This window comes from Dermacentor variabilis, chromosome 2 (genome assembly GCF_050947875.1).
Source record: "Dermacentor variabilis isolate Ectoservices chromosome 2, ASM5094787v1, whole genome shotgun sequence".
Lineage (NCBI taxonomy): Eukaryota > Metazoa > Arthropoda > Arachnida > Ixodida > Ixodidae > Dermacentor > Dermacentor variabilis.
Genome location: NC_134569.1, coordinates 62519584 through 62538002, shown reverse-complemented (window position 1 = coordinate 62538002; position 18419 = coordinate 62519584). Strand labels below are relative to the sequence as shown.

The following is an 18419-nucleotide window of genomic DNA, read 5'->3' as shown; positions in this document are numbered from 1 at the left end:
GGGAACGAATCAGCGGGCCAAAGCATGACAAAAACATGAATGCAAACATATCCCCAGGGTGAATAGACACATGGGAGGTTGAGAGCGCCGAGAAAATGAGAATATTTTACAAGTGTTAACAGATCAATGTTTAGGTCACAAAAAATGATGACAGCCTGAATAAAAAAATAGCTACGACCGAAGAAAAAAAGGGTGGGTATTTTCAAGCATTATTTCATACCCTCCTTCAAGGTAAATATATACATGTGAGGGTAAGTGGGATCTGTGCAAAATCAGTGTTCTTAAAGGAAAATGTGCTCCGCAGTCCTACGACAAATATGCAAAGGTGTACCCCTTGCATGCAACTCTTAGCTCCACCAGGCATGGTTACTATATACAGTAGTACAGATATTTGGGCTCCTCTTTCTTGTCTGTGACGATTCAGCACTACGTCCTCAATTAGTATATAGTGGTCACATTACTATGAGTGAAACACAACTGTCTGTTTTATATAACCCCTTATAAGGAGACGCTCCTCGAAACAACTTTTTTTTATTACTTGTACTAGAGGTTACAAAATTCAGCCAATTATAGTTTTCTATGCAGATTTCAAATATTACTTTTGTGTATCTGTTATAGTTTTTGAATTATGTGATACACAATAACAAGATATTGTGATCTTTGCGGGCCCTTTTTTTTGCCTACTAAATTTTCACAAAAAGCATCATGCTGTAGCTTGTCAAGCTCTTTGTAGATCACAAAGTGCCAATACCTAGCCAAACAGCATGTACAATTACTGGAACTATGCAAAAAGATTAGTGCATCTCAACTATCTTTTTTTTTCCCCTTATTCCCTGAAATATAACCTTGTACTTTCGCAACTACAGCTGGGTGATATTGCAATTTCAAGTAGGTATCAGCACTGTACATATCTCCGAGAGTATGTATGCCACATCTTGTTAGTATGAGACAATTATAAATCCACAATGTTATTTTCACGTGATTTTGAAAAAAAAATTATTTGAAGTGTCGTAATTTTTTTTTTCATAGTTGCAGTATTGTAGATGCTGTTTGAATAGATATCGGCACTAAATATCGGAACTAAAAAAAAGAGCTAAATAAGCTATAGCACAAAGCTTTTTGCAAAAGTTTATTACACAAAGTGCCCACAAAATCACTCTATATTGCTGCTCTGTAGGACACAACTCAAGAATATAGCAGCTACACAGAAACTAATGACATATTTGACATCTGCTTGTAATGCTCTATAAGTGGGTGGATTTTCAAATCTCTAGTACAAATATTTGAGAAATCTTTTTTTCGAGGAGAGTCTCCCCTTAAAGGCCAACTGCAACAAAATTTCACTTTGGCTAAATTTGTTACAAATGAGTAGAATACACCATTGAACCAATCTTGGCAAAGCCGCAGAGCTGGTAATTGCATAGTTTTTTTTTTTTTTGCAGCCTTTAAATGGCATGTGAGCAAACGATGTGAGCATCTGGTGGGGTCACCATAATGCAAGTCCCAGCACGCCACGTGCAAGATTTTCCAGCATGCTGCAGGCAGCTGAAACACCAGGCGCTCGAGCTGGCTTGCAGTGCCACGCCTGGAGAACCACAGAGACCAATCAGAGCATGCGGTAGTTTGAGCGTCTCACACGAGGAAAGAGCTTGTCACAGCACCCCACAACAGCTGTGGCATCTACGCTATGCAGCAGTGTGGACTCCAAGATTACAGAGGCCACGCTGAGGAGCCGGGCGTTAGGTCTTGCATCACTTCCATCGAGCGCTAATGAAAGCCTCTTTCAGTTTCAGCATCAAAAATCGCTATTTTTGTTAACTTTTTGCAACACTCTTGCTCATATACAAAAACGTCAAATTTTGCACGGAGGCTTCGCTACATCTGCATTATCTTAAGCTAGGCTTTTTGCGCAGTCCTAAGTTTTGTGGCAGTTGGCCTTTACGCATTGCAGGAGAAGCTAGACTCACCTGTGAATAAACAAACTGCAAGGTCGAGCTCATTTTATCAAATTTTTTTTTTCATTGTTGACATTTTTGCTAATGTGAGCAATCTAAGCTAGCTCAACAACACAAAAAATAAACAAGACATGTTTCATTTTCTGGGTCGGGAATATGGGCAAGGCACGAGCCAGTTTGACCAATCATGGAGAGCTAATGGCAGATTTGGAATAAAAACAGTAGAATAGTTTTACGTTTTACACCCAAAAGCATAACAAGTGAATAGAATGAAAAGATCGACTGAACTTTATGACGAAGCCCTTGGCATTTTTCAGTGCTCTTTAAACGTGCTGAAATGATCATAGTCCCAAGTAAGATGGCTTATTCACATCCTCTCAATTCTGTAGCACCTTACTGTGACAACATTGGTCAAACTTGGCCCAATAAATTATTGAAATATCTCAGAGTTTATCGTCTCTATTCAACAATGAATTAATTTTATGTTTTGAATGTGCCTTTTCAGTTTTATAATTCGGTGTTTAAGGGGTCAACACAAGTATTACATACAGGAGACAATAAAACAATAATAAACACAGCCAAGATGCACAGAAAAGCCACATCATGCAGCCACAGAGCACCCCTGGACCCAGCATGACACGACACACAAAGCAAAGCTCACATAATGAACAATGTGACAAAGGTATATAGCATGTTTTGTGGGCCATCAACTACCAGCTGCATTACATTAAATGTGAGTGTTCAAATGTTACACTTGCAAGAAAACAGAAGACTTCTATAAGGTTTGACATGGAAAGTTCCTCTCAGTTATGTGCCACAAAACCCATCTTAAAGCTTCACAATTAGCAGAAATCCTGAAATGTTTTTATAATTACAACTGCAGCCCAAAACTATTCACAACTTCGAAAGTTTGTTATGGTCACAGATTATTGCCGAGTACTTCAGGTATTTACAGCACTTTTGAAATAGCTACTGCACTAAAACCACTGGCCAGTCCCACAACTGAATGATGGCTGACTGCTGTGCTCAAGATGACACTAAATAGTATGGGCTGATGATGCTGCATGCTCCTTAAAGGCACTAATACAGTTGACGTTCGTTAATTCGACCCTGATGGCACTAACGAACTTGATCAAATTATCTGGTGGGCCAAATTAAATGAGATGTAGAAAGAAATGGTAAGAATCGTCACCAATTTATTTGGCAGTAATTGCCCGATTTTAACGTGATTCCGAATCAAATGTGCACCCGCTTTATATGCATCTAAGGCAGAAAACTAATGTAGAAATCACACTGAAGCTCTTAAACAATGTATAAATCTAACGGGCACATGTTATTTTAGCAAGAAAAATGGGCAAGGGTCTGATATGTGTTGCACAATGGCGGCTGGTGTCCTAAAGTCAGCTTCACCGCACGGTTGTTTTTTATTTCGGCTTCGCCGCAATACAGACATGTTATGCGGTGCAACATATAACGCCCCCCCCTTCCCCCCCCCCCTGAATGCAGTTTTGGTTTCATATCTGATTGCACGGCGCAGGCAATTTGTGGCCCAATTCTCATGGGGAAAAAAAAGAAGGCCACGCATAATGGTCTGGTAAATATACCATAATCATAAATAATGAGTTACCGTTATTGCTCGAAAATCTTCGTAGGGCAGGCTAATAAAAGGAGTTTTTGATGGGAGATGATGTGTGTTAAACACATTCATTGTCCCCAAAGCTCAGTTGAGACATGCTGCCACTAAAGGAGTCACTATAGGGGTCACTATAGGGGTCAGACACATGCGTACCGACTTATCATGTTCGAATTATCCAGCAAAGACCAATTTTAGAACCAAAATAATGAAAGTTTTGACCCATAGAAATGCTTGGGTGCTGGCTAGGACCTTCAGGCAGGATCAAATTAACTGAAAAATTGAATTAACCAGAGTGGAATTGACATAAGTCTACCTATAACAGTAAATATGATTTCTCATTTTGCAGTGATATTTTGTTGCACATGGTGCATATAAATCATGTGTGGGCACTATGTAATCAACTTCAAAAGCAAAATAAAAAAAGAAACATTGAAGAACCATCCAAACTCTCCTGCGCTGTCAAATCTCTCAACAAAGCCTTATAGAACACTTAATTAGCTCGAGTACTGACCATAACTGAAAGGAAGTAGTGGTCTTATATTGGAAAATGACTTGCCTTTTCAAGACAACTGCATTAGTTGGACACATAAGCTGAAAGGCAAATCTGTGACCGCAACCTTCACCAAATTAACAGTAGATGTGGGACTGGGAGGTGCCATGTACCCCCATGCCACCATTCTTGCTTTGGCAGTTATGTGGCAGGTTTATGATCTAAATCAACACTATTACATTCGTTGGTCAGTTTTCAAACTCTGCTTTGGAGCATTGCAGAAATATGACACTTCCTTCTGCAGTTTGCCATTCCATGGACAAATTCTCCTGAGCTTGTCGCTACATGGCAGACAACACAGAGTGGTCATGTGTGGCATGACCTCAGTGTGACAGCTTCCAAGATTAAATGTGTCCAATCTAGAAGGTCATGTTGCATGTGACCCTTTTCTATTGTCTGTTGGCTTCGTATTGTTGCAACTAGAAATCAACCTTCTCAGCTCTTCCAAATCTTCTCGCTCTGTCTGTTGTCTGTCACGTAATGGCACATTCTATGTACTTAACTCAATAAGCAGGGAAGGCTGCTGTACTGCTGTACAGGCATGGTGCAGTAATCTAAAAGCACTGGTTGGAACATATTCCATCATCTGTGCTTGTGCAATACCGATATGTAAACATCATTTCAGAATCCCTTTGAGAGGCAGCAGCAGCAAGCAAGAGAAACACAAACAAAGCAAATGCAAACCCCACAACAAGCTGGGAGTATGAATGCAATTGCAGGCAGCAGTTAAGTGTAATGGCATGTCTGACCCTTGGCAAGTGTTTTAGGGTTGCCCTCCGTCTCACGCAGCAAATCCAGCAGCACGAACTGCGGTCCTAAGCAGAGAAACAGTCAGGTGTGCACGGTGCAGACGTGCTCGCATATCAACAAGGTGGCGAGCGAAACAGGGCCTGTACATGCTCTACAAACCATGCTGAACATTCACATACACTGCTGTCAGTAACGTTTCATGTGGTGGCTACCAACACTGATGCCATTGAGAGTGACTCGTGAATCTTGTACAGCCCTCATTATCGGTACAGGCATGCAACCATGCAAATCAAAATCTCACAAAGCACTACACTGTGGCCCTCATTTCAGTAGCCAGGCACAATTCTACTGCCATGCAAAAAATGTATTTTATTGAAGTATAACTGCTCAAATTATGATCCAGTAGTTGCTGTCACATAAATCCTGTATGCCTAGGTGGTTAGCATTGTCGGTATTCCTGTGTGTCTCAAAGGTAGCAGAGTCGGTTCAAAGCATGGTTGCATTTATAATATGCTTTAACTGTAAACATAAGGCTTAAACCTTTGTTATTCTTGTTGAAGATGTTACACAAAACACAAAAGAGAACACACAGATAGCTTACACAAACATGATAACTGAGGTTCACTCTTCTCCAAAATGAAAAGTACTAATGTCAAGCCTGTTAAAATAATAACTATAGCACAATTTATAAGGTTGTATGCTGCTTGCAATGCAAGAAACTGAATGTGCTTCAAGATAGATGTGTTTTAGGCCTTCATAGATGGAACTAAGTCCCAGTTTTGTAGTTTGCTCTGATAACACAATTCGCAGAGTTTAACATAACACAAAGATTCATGTGGGTTACAAGAAGCACTACAATGAAATAATCCTTTACATCCTCATTTACTGTGGCTATTACAGGTTTTAACTACAAGGAGTACTGAAAGCACTGTGAGATGAGAGGCCACCAATAAACGCAGCATGTTACCATATGGCATCATAAAATGATAACACTTATAAAATGGTTACACACTGCATGAGAGGAAGCTCACCATGTAGTATGTATATCTATGATTAGCCTAAGCCTGTTAAAGGGGGTTAAATACAATAAGCTATCACTTGTCTCACTCCTAAGTTCCTTTGCATTCCACACACAATAGGACTGGTTATCAAAGAGCAATAGGTGAGAAAATGAGAAGGCAATACACATATGAAGCAACAAAGAGCACATACTCAACACAAAATTGGCTCTTTGTCTTTGGCCACATAGGGACTGGTAGAAATTTTTTATGGATAGGGTAAAAGTACTCACGCTAGCTACCCTGCTGTCTCCTGCCTATACAGATACTTGCGCTCCAGTCAGCACAACCAAGAATCACTGAATATAGTGGATGGTAGAAAAATCTTGCCTATGTCACCGGATGCCCTTCATGTCATGCTTATGTGGCTGCAGTTTGAAGGTGCTGAGGTTTAAGTCAGTCAACCACATAGAGTTTACAATCATATTAAGTTATGTATGTCCAAACCTTTGCTCATCATTGATACTTAACCTTTTGTAGAGATGAGTTTGTTTGATAACATAGGTAGTACTTCAACTTTTACATTCTGTGACTCACATAGGAAATTAACTGTCACATACTAAAAACACAGCCTGGGAGTCTAGTTGTTGGTTTGGCATTTCGTAGATAAAAAGTACAAATTTATCATTAAGGAATGACCAGCAACAGTGTAATGAAAACAATGTCATTGTCTTCCTGCCCACTAAATTTTGTTGTTTATCTACAATATAACATTTACTATGCATCTTTAAGCACATTTTTCTGGGTCAAAAGATATCCATGCGACCTCTAACATAAGTGCCCTGAGCCACCAGTCCTTAAATTCCCATAGGCTAATCCAATATACGTAAAACCTTGGCTTGCAAAATAAATTTTAAGAACAACAAAAAACAAAAAAACAAAATGGCAGCTAAAAAATCCTCTAAGAAATGACTTGCCAGAGAAAGATGATGAGGATGATGGCACTACAATCCAGTCATCTACAATTTCCTCTGAGGCTTTGTTGCTGGAAGGTGTAGAAGCAGCCTCAAAGCTGGGAGAGCACTTGGGAATGGGCTTCCCAGAGTTCTCAAGAAGAACGTATAGTGTCGGGAATCCACCAATCAAGTTGACTGTATCCTGTTCAAAAAGGTCAAATTAGTTCTCATCGTCAGCCTAAAAGTACAGTGACTTGTAAAAGGGAAAACCTGGCATCTGCCTGAATGTTGCTTCCTGTGTACGATGTGTACGAATTGTGTACGATGGATAATAAAAAAATACATCACCCACAGCCATAATGCTAAACTTTGTTTTCTCATTCAGTATTCAGTATCCTTCACTCCCACCTGCTGACAAGAAACATACCTTTTCATACATACCTGAAACATACCTGTTTCATGATTCCCTCATTTTGTGGATTTCTGTAGCATCCTTTTCTTTAACACAAGCTTAGCCATCAGGCCATAAAGGGGCTCTTCTTTATAATAGTGGAAGGTACCCCTAACATTCATTTGGCTTGCCTTCCAGGACTGCCCAATTTCACTTTGCAAAGAACTACATTATTCCAAGAAGGCACAAATTTTATAAATTAAACACCCTTGTCCAATAATGGCAAATATGACGGCGCTACAAAGTTCAGAAAGCACTGAAATTGATCACCTGGTGTTTCAATATTCATCTTACTGATACTGTACTGAAAACACTAGCAAATTATTCACTGTGCAGTCACCAAAGGTCACAGTCTCAACACACAAGTACTCGCATCGTCCACAGCTACGAAGCTGAACTAATTTATCAATATGCTTCACTCAAACTGCTAATGCAAAACATACCTTGACATTCTGTGTATGACAGTAGCGGCCAGTGAATGTGCCATCATAAAGCGATGAAGAAGGGGCGAGGTTTGTACATGTTCCATTAACAGACGCCTGCATCAAACAACACATTTAATGAATATGTTATTACAAAAAATAAAGAGCAAGACTACTAACAATGAATGCAGCAAACACAACAAATCTAGGCCAAAGATGACAGGAGCTGATGAGACATGCACTCCAACAAACTTTCCTGCATAGAAATGTTAGTGCCTTTCTCTACTACATCAGTAGCTACTAAAGAAAGCTTGCAATGCTTCCACATAAGTAAATGCTTGTGAGAACTGAGAAAGGGAAAACACTGATAACAAAGACGGTTGCCAATGGCACTGAAAGAAAGATGTAAGGATAGAAAGACATACGACATGTGATTGAGCCATACCTTTGCATCATAGTAAAGAACTAGCTTTCCTAGTAGCTCTGCAACTTCTACAGAGTCTTCATTCTTGAATAACGTATAGTTCCTGGGGCCTGTTTTGAAAAAAAGAAATACGTATAATGTTCCAGGTTCAACTATACTTCACTTGAAGATACAGTAAAACTCCATTAACTCGAACTTGTAGGAAACGGGAAAATTTTTTAGAGAGGTGGAGTTTTGAGATAAGTGATTTCACAAAAATATAAGCCCCTGGCCACACACAAACGATCTAGAGCCTTTCGAAACAGGCCCCACCAGTAGCTGCTCAATTTCTCGCAGAAGATCAATATATCAGGAGTGGTATTTTCAGTAGACCGCTTTTGCGAGATATTGTGCAATTCAGCACCCAACACAGGAATCTACGAGCAACAGCGGTTGCCCCCCTCCCTCTCTCTTAATTTGAGCTTGATCACATTACTGCACGCTCACCTACGTCCATTTCCTAGCGCATGCTCGATCTCGTCATCTCTAACATTGCATACGCTATAGTACAGCACGTCAAGCCACCATCCTTTTCAGCTCACCTTCCCACATTTTCCCTCGAACCCACAGTAAAAGATGCGTGAGGCATGATCTTATCGCACTTTGACGACTTTATTGGAACCTAGGCTTCTTCTGGCACATTTCACACACTGATGGGGAAAAGGTAAGACTTTTTCAGTGCAAGCCCAGTGATATTTTTGGTTTTGCGTGCTGAACCACACAATTGACCAGGTGCTACATTGGGCTCTCCTCAGTTCAAACTTTGTTTTATTTGACTAAAGTTCCAGTCTTCCATGGAGTTCGAATTAACGATATTCTACTGCATGTGAACTGATGTGATTAGGAATGTTGCAGGTATGGAATGCCTGTGTTTGGTGCAGTACAGAGCAGTGTGGATCCTGCAGTGGACTTAAATAGGCTGATTATTTTGATAGCAACAGTGAAAATTTATACATAGCCCACAATTCTTGGCATAATGTTCAGTAGCCATCAAAGTATGATTAGAAGACTTAACAAGTTCTCTGTGTATCTAACTACAGAACAGCAGACGTTTTATAAATGTTCACCTCCAGTGTACATCATTTTCACTTGAGATGCCTGGAGAGGCTCGCTGAAGAGGCACAGTGATCCAATCTGTCCCTTGAGACCTCTGGACAAACCCCAAACCTACAAAAAGCAAGTCACAAGTGAACATAACACAATCTGATCATTGTGACCTTGCTACAAATTCCAAACATGCAAGGAAGGGATGTGAGTGAAAATCACCCAAAAGAGTCAAGTCAACACATAGGGGCAACTGAAAAACTGCATGTCGTAGGATATTGTGCTCCAATTCCTTGGCCACAATCCAGGGAGATAGAGGGATGTATTATGAGAGTAAAGCTGAGAGGTTGACCTGACCTAGGCCACAATTCATGTGTAAATGTCACTAATGCCAGTCCTATAGAGCTTTGAGGTGGTTTAGTCATTTGAGGTGAATATTTGTATTGCAGAGATGAGCCTTAAAATTTGCAAACACGTGTGTATGTAGGCACACCGCTTCCTCGGAATGGCCAGTCTCGTTTGAAAATACTTGTGCACTACTAGAACATAATCTTCCAAACAACAGACGGTGATGTGTTTTCGAAAAGCTACTCATAATGCGTAAAAATGCAGCTGTCTGTTGCTCATGCTCACTGCCCTGGTTTAAGAACTTAGAAGTGGTATGCAGTGATGTTGCAACTATTGACTAGAACTTAAATGATGCTGCAAGTGATATCAAGCGCACAACTCCTCACCTGCTCGTGTGACTCAAGTGGTGACACACAGATAGATGGGTCAGGGTCGGCATTGAAGGCACTTCTAAGATTGGCGGGGACACTCGGGGCCATAGAGAAGATCTTGTCTGTGTCCCAGCCACTGAGGAACGACCCAAGGGCACTGTTCTTAAGGAAGCCACCAGTTGCAGCATTTTGGCTTGGCTGCTCCTCTCCAGCCCCAGAGCTGTGCTCGACGATTGAGGTAGAAGTAGAACTGTCGCCAGAGCCCCTTCCACTGGCCGACCGCCTCTCACCAATCAACACAGATGCTTCGTTAGAGTTCCCACACGCAACATGACACTGCGAGAACTGCAACATGAAATTCCATTTTATGCAAGTATTCGTTGACCATATTATCATTCACTGCAGGTTGAAAGTCTCCCTCAGATATAGTGAACTAGACCTCGCACTACCTCAACCAAAACCACGCTATGCCTGCAAATTTCCTAATTCCATTACTCCATCTAATCAATGGCTGCCCTCACCCATGAATTCTTTCATTTATTTATTTATTTATTTATTTATTTATTTATTTATTTATTTATTTTCATACTCTCAGAACCCGAGGGTATTACAGGGTATTATGACATATGGTACAAGAGTATTAAAGTGCTGCAGTAAACAGTTTCTGAAAAGCTTGAGCTAACTGAAATTGTTGCGTAATGCAGGCAATGTCTAAAAAATTCTTCACCACCTGCAGTTGCTTAAATAAGACAAGAAAGCAAACAACAATTTATCCACCACCTGCCGCAAGAAAGCATTCAAACCATCTATACAGCTAATAAGTCCAACCATAGTGCTGATGCAGAAAGCTCATGGCAGCCCCTTTATGTCACTCATTCAATAACGCACACACATTCCAGGGTGACATGCATGCAGCTATGTACACATTATTTAGTTCAGCACTAAATTTATACCCAAAAGACACCCAAATGATGCTAAATGCCCAAGAGAAGCAAGATAGCTCGGATAGGCATGCATATGCACACTCACACCTGCATGCTATCAGAAGATGAAAAGATGAAATGCAATAATTACTGCGAGCCAACTAAATGCACTTGCAGCATTTCCATCATCTGAAAAAGCAAAGCAAATGCTATCGCAATGCAAGCATGCTGAAATTTGGATTGCATGCACTGAAAACATGTGTTTGTAAAATGTCAAGTGTAGAAAGTTCAGCTTTTGGACTAAACAGTCAATGCCACATCTAACCTCACTAAGTGAAGGCAGCTTCACTTGTACGCTGACACGCTGCCGTCCATCGATGAAAACTGTGGTGGTGCTGTTAGTGAACGGGCGACGAGCTGGTGTGTGGCAGACATCCACGCTGTGCTGAAAAGTTAAACAAACACCACTAAAAATGTAAAGAGGGAGATATTTGAATTTATTTTGATTACAAATCCAACAAACATACAAAGATGCGACAAAGGTTTAATGAACGTGAGCAGCTGATAGTGTACTTGACGGGTAGCTTGAATCATGCACAGAACAACGAAAAGTCAAGCAGAGTTTTCTAAAACACTAAAAAATAATTAGAAGTTGGTTTATAGACATGAATTAAACATTTGAGTGTATTCTCATGTATAATACAAATATGGGGGGGGGGGGGCAAATATCAGTTTCTTCAAATTTAACGATTAGTACTAGCCATCTGACTTTGCTAACAGATGCAGTGTTCTATGACATCACACATTTTTAATCTAGGAGGCATTTGGCAGTACATCAGTTATCGAGTGCCACATGACAAGCCCTGGAGCAGAGAAAGCACTGCAGAGGTAATGGCAAACAAGTGAGGCAAAAGTGATGCTAATGTGCAACTGCAATAGAGCTGTGTGATGCCAACTGTTGCGACCGCTGCTTTTTAAAAGGGCATGCCGAAAACATTTAGCTTTGTAATCGATTTTTTTTTTGTTGGTGTTTTGTTTCTTTTTTCAAATTTTTGTGTTTTGAATTGTGCGAGTGCGAGGCTCCTGTCGAATAGCAGATGCAGCAAGTACTTTTTTTGCTTTCTGGTCAGTGTGAGGCAACTGACCTGCTCAGCATTCATGAAACATATGAGAGGTGCTCTTGCCTTTGAAAGCAGGCTTGTTCAGATGAAGATGCACCTATCATATGGCTGCCTTTGTCGCACTGTGCAAGTTGTGAAGGCCTCAGTGTTCAGGAGGATATTTTTGCATTGCCGGCTGTTGGGAGAATTGCCCGCTGTGGCATAAGCCTCCTGGTTCAAGAACAGTAGTGTTTATGATAGTGTTTGCTACAAAAGCTGCTGCAAAAGCTACAAAGCCGCTGCATCACTGCCCTTAAGAGGGTGATTTGTAAACAACAGCAGGCCTCCACAGTTCATGCTAGAGCATGCACTCACATGTTCCTTTTCATGTTCCTCACAATAGAACAGCGCTGCTTTAATGTGTATATAATTGCCCATCTTTGAAGAAGAGACTATCAGTACAAACAGTGATCACCTGTCATCTACAGAGGGCAGGTTTTAACACTGAAAGTCTGATTCCAAGCTGGCTACTGCAAACGCCGGATGCACGAAGGCAATGTAGAAGCAATCAATACTGAAGGGATAACTGACCCACGTCTCATCATCCAAGGTGATACCTTCCACAGGAACAGCATAGTAGTCTTTCTTTGTTGCAATGGCAACCACTAGTTTTCCCTGAGCAGTGAAGAATGACTCCAAGGTCCCATTTGGGCTTGTAAAGCTGAAACAACATGACTCAGTAAGAAAAGTCATGCGGTACTAGATTTAGTATGACTAGCAAACATTTCTCAATATTTTTCTTAGCTTAGAACAATGTTAGTATGTGTGGTCAAAGTACAATCAAAAGGCAGTATTTTGACTTAAATACCACAGTTGATGACAGCAACTTCATAGCATGCATACTGCACACAGAAGGATAAGTGACAATGGCTACAAAGATATATGTGTGAGGCACTCAAACAATCTACATTAAGAAGAACTGCCTTATGCGGAGATGATCTTTAAGAAGTAAAGCCTATTGCAGAAAAGTAAAGGCTGGCCAGCCATTGGCGGCAACTGCCGGCTAAATTGCTCCAGCTGTACTGTTTAGAGCCCTTACTCATTAGGATATCTTTATAAACTGGGTCTGCTTCGAAAAACAATCTCTTGGAATTTGTAGCACATAAGCTGACAAAACCATTAACTTAGAATAAAGGTTATAAGCTGTAATTTGTGCAATTAAAGGTCCACGCGCATGGAGTTTCCGTTGTTAATTTATATACCTAACACGTGAAATAAATGGCATTTTGAAGCCAACATTTGTAGATTGGTGCACAAGGTCCTTGAAAACGCGACAATTATAAAACTGAATATATGATTTCCGGGCCGACTTTCGACCCAAAAATTGTATTTTTAGTTTATATTTGTATCGCTCCAATCGAAGACGAGCTGGATTCGTCCAAACTAAAACCTGCAAGCACAAGTTCAGCTTCACCAATTATAAGTTAGGTCGGCTTCACCACAGCACCTTTCCTCTGTTGCATGATAGCTGACTGACCAAAGCAGTATATTTTCAAAGTGGCAACCAGCTTTCCAAAATGATGTCATTGATGAAAACACCAGTCTTCAACCTCAAAAAAAGATGCACATCCTCAGCTGCTCACTTCTCAGCTTCTCGCTCGCCAGTTTACCAAGTACATTAAGTCAACTGCTGGAAGTAAAAAATCAACATGGATATGCTTCCTATGCTCAAGACGATCCTCAGGTAATCAGAAGAGAAGCACTCAAAAGAAAACTAGGGCTTGGTGCAAAGAATGGTGCACTATTCCATTCTTTGAAGGGTACCACACAGAGGCTGACTTTTAGAACAGTCGAAGCAATGTCATACAGGCATTTATCAGAGTGATAGTAGAGCTCTATTTTACTGCAAAGAACCCACCGACCTTTTAAGCTAACCTGAAAATTTTGAAGCTCCACAGTGAAGTTTTTATTAGTACTACTGCAGTTAAGCAAATATTTGAAGTAATTATTTTTATTTTTCAAGATATTCTTTATAGCCTTCTGAAATAACAATTTTCAGTAGGACTGTCAAACCTTGCTATAACAAAATTGGATATAATGAAACAATAGATATAAAGACGTAAATGAATGTCCCCTTATGATCCCCATAGAGATTGATATTGCAGTTTATGCAATAATGGATATAACAAAGTAACACGAAGTAATTCTTGTCTCCTCATTCAACTTCATTATAATGAGGTTTTACTGTATATTTCTGGCTCTTTCTTAATGTAAACATTTGTTAGGAAGAATAAAATCAATCAGTATATTTGAGTCGTTCTTGCAAAAAGTCCTTGGAAGCTAAAGGGTTATTTGCCAGGTACCCTTCTTAAGAAGACGAGTAATCACTGCTTGTTAATAATTATAATTTGTGAACTGTAAATCCGCAAATCGTGTAATCCTTAGTGCATAATATGCCTGCACTAATGAAGCTTAGGAAACTGCAAGATGTTGCCTTACAAAATCTTTAAAAGCTTCAAATGTCATGTACAATGTGTACAGTATGCTGTTACTAATTGTTACACTACACTGTTATGTGTACTGTAATGATTAGCAAGAGTATAACTTATAGTGCTACTAAATTAAAAGATTTGGGAGAGATAAGCCATCAGATTAAACAAACTGTTCCTATAGCCATTTTACAATATTTATTCAAGAATCAATAAATAGTTTTTAATCAGAGATAGAGCTAAATTGCAATCACCTGTGTTGTCTGATAGCAATAAATGAATCTACTCTAATTAGAGGCTTTAACTGCTCCTGCATGTGAACTGCTCCCCCAATTACAAACATCGGAATAGGAATATAAAAGATAGTCTGCATCTACAAAGCATACATAACAACATACTACCTGCAAACTCTCTTGAACTTTTTGCGAACTTTATGAATTTTTGCTCATTCTACTATTTTACTAATGTTGTGTCAAGTTTTACGAAAAAGATTCTCTTCGGAAAAAAGCTTTGAAAGTGTTGAAACATGAGGCTGCACACGCAAGAAAAAGAAAAAAAAAATTTGTCCAATAAAGACATTTTGACTGTACCTTTATAATTATTTGCTCTTTTGGGGCAGCACAAAATGCCATATACTAGAGGTGCACCTGCTTCAAGCAAGGATATTCAGACAAGTTCCTGAATCAGGCGGAAATGGCAACAGCGAAGTTGCTGAAAAAATCGCTGTTATCTACTGGATTGTTTTCAGGATGTTGGAACAAAATTCTGGTTCTGCTCCGGAACAAAAAAAAAATGGTCTGTAACGGTTCATAATGATTTTTGGTTCACATGCAAAATTTTTGAAACAATGTAATGATAAAAATGTACTATTTATTTTTCTCAATAAGTGAATTACGAATTCTGAGATCATGCTTAGTGCCTTGAGTCAAGGCACTGAGCAGGATCTCAGAAGCAGCACGTCATGGAGTGTACTCACCAAAATGCGAAATCACTGTTCTGATAAAACGAACTTAAACGAACATAAACGAATGATGGAACTTCGGTAACAAAGCATTGTACCCGTAGAAAATGAAACGATAAGCTCTTCAGCACACAGGCCCTGGGTTTTGTTATGATGCTGATTTGGTAGTGCACTGAGTGACAGCCTTAGATTAGCGGAGCGCTCGACCGGCTATCGCTCGAACTATCCCTGCCCGAGATATACATGCTAATTCTGACGTTGCCTAAAGTAGGTTGTTTCAGATTGCTGACTTTAACCTCGAACTGAAAACTGATCAGAAATATTTCAGTCTCACTCTGAAACAAAATAATAAATAATGTTTCGGTTACATTTTTCTTTTTTTCATTCTGTCCTGACACATTGGATGTCTGAGTTTCTACTGTTCCTAATCTTTTTTATAAATAATCGTTAATAAAGCATTTATGTGTCCCGTAAAATTATGTGCTCATTGCCAAATGCATGCTATTACATCCCCCTATCCCCACCTTTCGTCATGTTCACAGGATTTTTACGAATTTTAATGTTCCCAGGTTGGCAGGTATGCAGCATAAAAATCTTTATGACGGCCACCTGACGCAGACATAATTATGCTTTGAATGCTCAATCACCAGTGGAACCCTCTTGGATGCTCCTACCTGTAGAGCTGTCTCCTGAACGGTGCTGCCTTGCGAACATTCAGTTTTTCCAGGCGTACCCATGCATGGAATGCAAACCCAGACCCAGGCCACTTTTTAATGTTTGGAATGACAATTCCCTGCAAAACAAAAGTATAAGGATATGTTGAGAGGACCAATAAGTAAACACACAGCCCGCATTCTGTAGGATTTTGATTATTTGTCAAGGAGAATGGCAAGTTGTTTTTGTCAAGCAATGAATAAACGCTTCTACAAGAGAACTGGCAGCACAGAAACTTTGCCCAGTGCAAGTTTAATGTGGAGTTATACATTTGCTGCAGTGACAACATTTGCCCAACGTATGGCCAATACTGGTCCCCACTTACAGTGCTGCTCAGCGAAGCACCTCTCACCTCATCTAAGTCACTGAAGTCAAAGAAGTGAGATGCCCCAAGCCAGCCATCACTTTTCACCATGCTTGACAGGGCATACATCAATGGCAGTGTGTACTGGTGCTGAAGGGAAAAGAGAACAATTAATATCTAAGACGGGCAATATTTATTGGAACTATCAATATCATTATGTTTGAACCAACCTAAATTGAATGAATAATGATACATGGAGGAAACGATAATTTACTGCATATGAACATGCACAAACACAAACAAAATCTCTTGCACATGAAGTACAACATTTGTAGAAAGAAAATGACATCACCATGTGCATGACCACAATTGAATCAAGGACACCTGGTCGACCTTGTGCTATGGACTAGCAAGCCCATGTGTCTACAATACAGTAAATAGCCAATAAGGTCTACTAAGAGGCGAGGAATATCAATTAATTAGAAGTCCCACTGCCCCAACAAAAGGTTCCATTAAAAGACAGTGAAAAAGGACAAAAAAGTGAGTCGGGAAGACTTGTTTTAAACTCTAGCCTGTTTTCTAGATACAGAGGTTTATTACATACCATTTCTGCATATTGAAAATTTCTGTAATGACATTTGTGAGTTGCTAGGGTTGAAATCACCAAGAAGGCATGAAAGCTAACCTGTTCTCCAGAAGTGCTAGGCCGCAGCAAGTGGAAGAGTCCCTTCAGTTCCGATGTGCTAATGGAGCAGGATGCTAGCGTGACCAGAAACTTCAGGAGCTGCCCTGGTGGTGCAAAGAGAGGCATAAGCAAAACAAAGAATATAGGCCAAGTGAAGTGTAAGAATAAGTGTAGAAGTGTAGAATAAGTGTATTTTCTTTAATCAAGATGTAGTAATAATAATGAAAAAGGAAGGGAAGACAACTTGCCATCGGTGGAATCTGATACCACAAGGGCTGTAAGCAGGGCTTGCTAACTAGGTTACATATACAAATACCACATACACTCTAGTAAGAGCCGCACTCACATAAGAGTCACATCCCCAACATAATCACCTGAGATTTGAGAAAAATGAATAAATCAACAAAGTAGGATCAGAAAAAAAGTCACTGCTGCTTGTCTCCTCCCTGATTCTGAGCATGTGAAGGGAGGGCGGTGTCTTCAGATTATTGTTCTGAAACACTTTACAGCCACAAGCCTATCTAATGCCATGGATGGCATGGGGGATGACAGCACATATCCACGAATGTGCTGCCAAACTGAGCGTGATTAGCAGTGACAGCGATGAGACTAGGCAGGCACTAGGTGCATGATTGTGCATTTGTGAACAAATAAATGCATTATGAAAACAATATTGGTCAGGGTTTTGGCCACAATGATCAAGTGGATTATGCACGGCCACAAAAATTAGGCCAAAGTGGCCTACCCCTGTGTAAGCACTGCACCCTGTCGAGACTGTGAAAGAAAGTGTGGCCCCTAATGCAAGAGCATTTGGTACCCAAGGAAGTGGATGGGAGGACAGCCACCGCTGTAGCTCAAATGTTAGAGATTCGCAAGCATCATGCGGAGGTTGTAGGTGCAACTCCCACCGGCAGAAATATGTGTTTTCTTCCACTTTCATTTCTATTTTTGCTATTATTTCTATGCCTCAATTTGAGAAAACACAGCTATTTTTTCCCCCTATACTTCATTATTTGTTGGCTTCCCTTGGTTATTACAATAACAAGTTGGGCTGCTTGGCTGATTGGTTCTGTCATCCAAAGAAACTAAGTTTCTGAGAATGGCCACCTGATGTTGGCCTTTCGGTCTTGTGACGTCATGAAGGAAAGTGTTCATATGATGCAATTTTGTAAATACACGATCAATTGGAAGTAAGCGCTTGTGTTGTCCACTCCTCACTTTGTCCTTGTTTGTGCGCACTTGACCGTGATCGACTATGCGTAACCAACTAGACCAAAAGTCGGTGCTCTTGAGCTTGGT

At 40.2% G+C, this 18419-nt stretch overlaps 1 protein-coding gene across 3 annotated transcripts in view; it reads right to left on the bottom strand.

Moving 5' to 3' along the window:
• Positions 1 to 18419, bottom strand: part of LOC142572000 (neurobeachin-like protein 1) — a 128990-nt gene that overhangs the window by 83872 nt on the left and 26699 nt on the right. For 2 of the 3 annotated variants that reach the window (XM_075680776.1, XM_075680777.1), the window contains exons 14-24: positions 17121 to 17224; positions 16484 to 16585; positions 16092 to 16210; positions 12559 to 12688; positions 11193 to 11312; positions 9960 to 10289; positions 9249 to 9348; positions 8164 to 8252; positions 7740 to 7835; positions 6867 to 7047; positions 4891 to 4956 (exon numbers count right to left, since the gene is read on the bottom strand). In XM_075680776.1, the coding sequence (XP_075536891.1) occupies positions 4891 to 4956; positions 6867 to 7047; positions 7740 to 7835; positions 8164 to 8252; positions 9249 to 9348; positions 9960 to 10289; positions 11193 to 11312; positions 12559 to 12688; positions 16092 to 16210; positions 16484 to 16585; positions 17121 to 17224 (1437 nt within the window). The remainder of the gene's footprint in view (positions 1 to 4890; positions 4957 to 6866; positions 7048 to 7739; positions 7836 to 8163; positions 8253 to 9248; positions 9349 to 9959; positions 10290 to 11192; positions 11313 to 12558; positions 12689 to 16091; positions 16211 to 16483; positions 16586 to 17120; positions 17225 to 18419) is intronic. The other variant, XM_075680778.1, reaches the window with a different exon arrangement.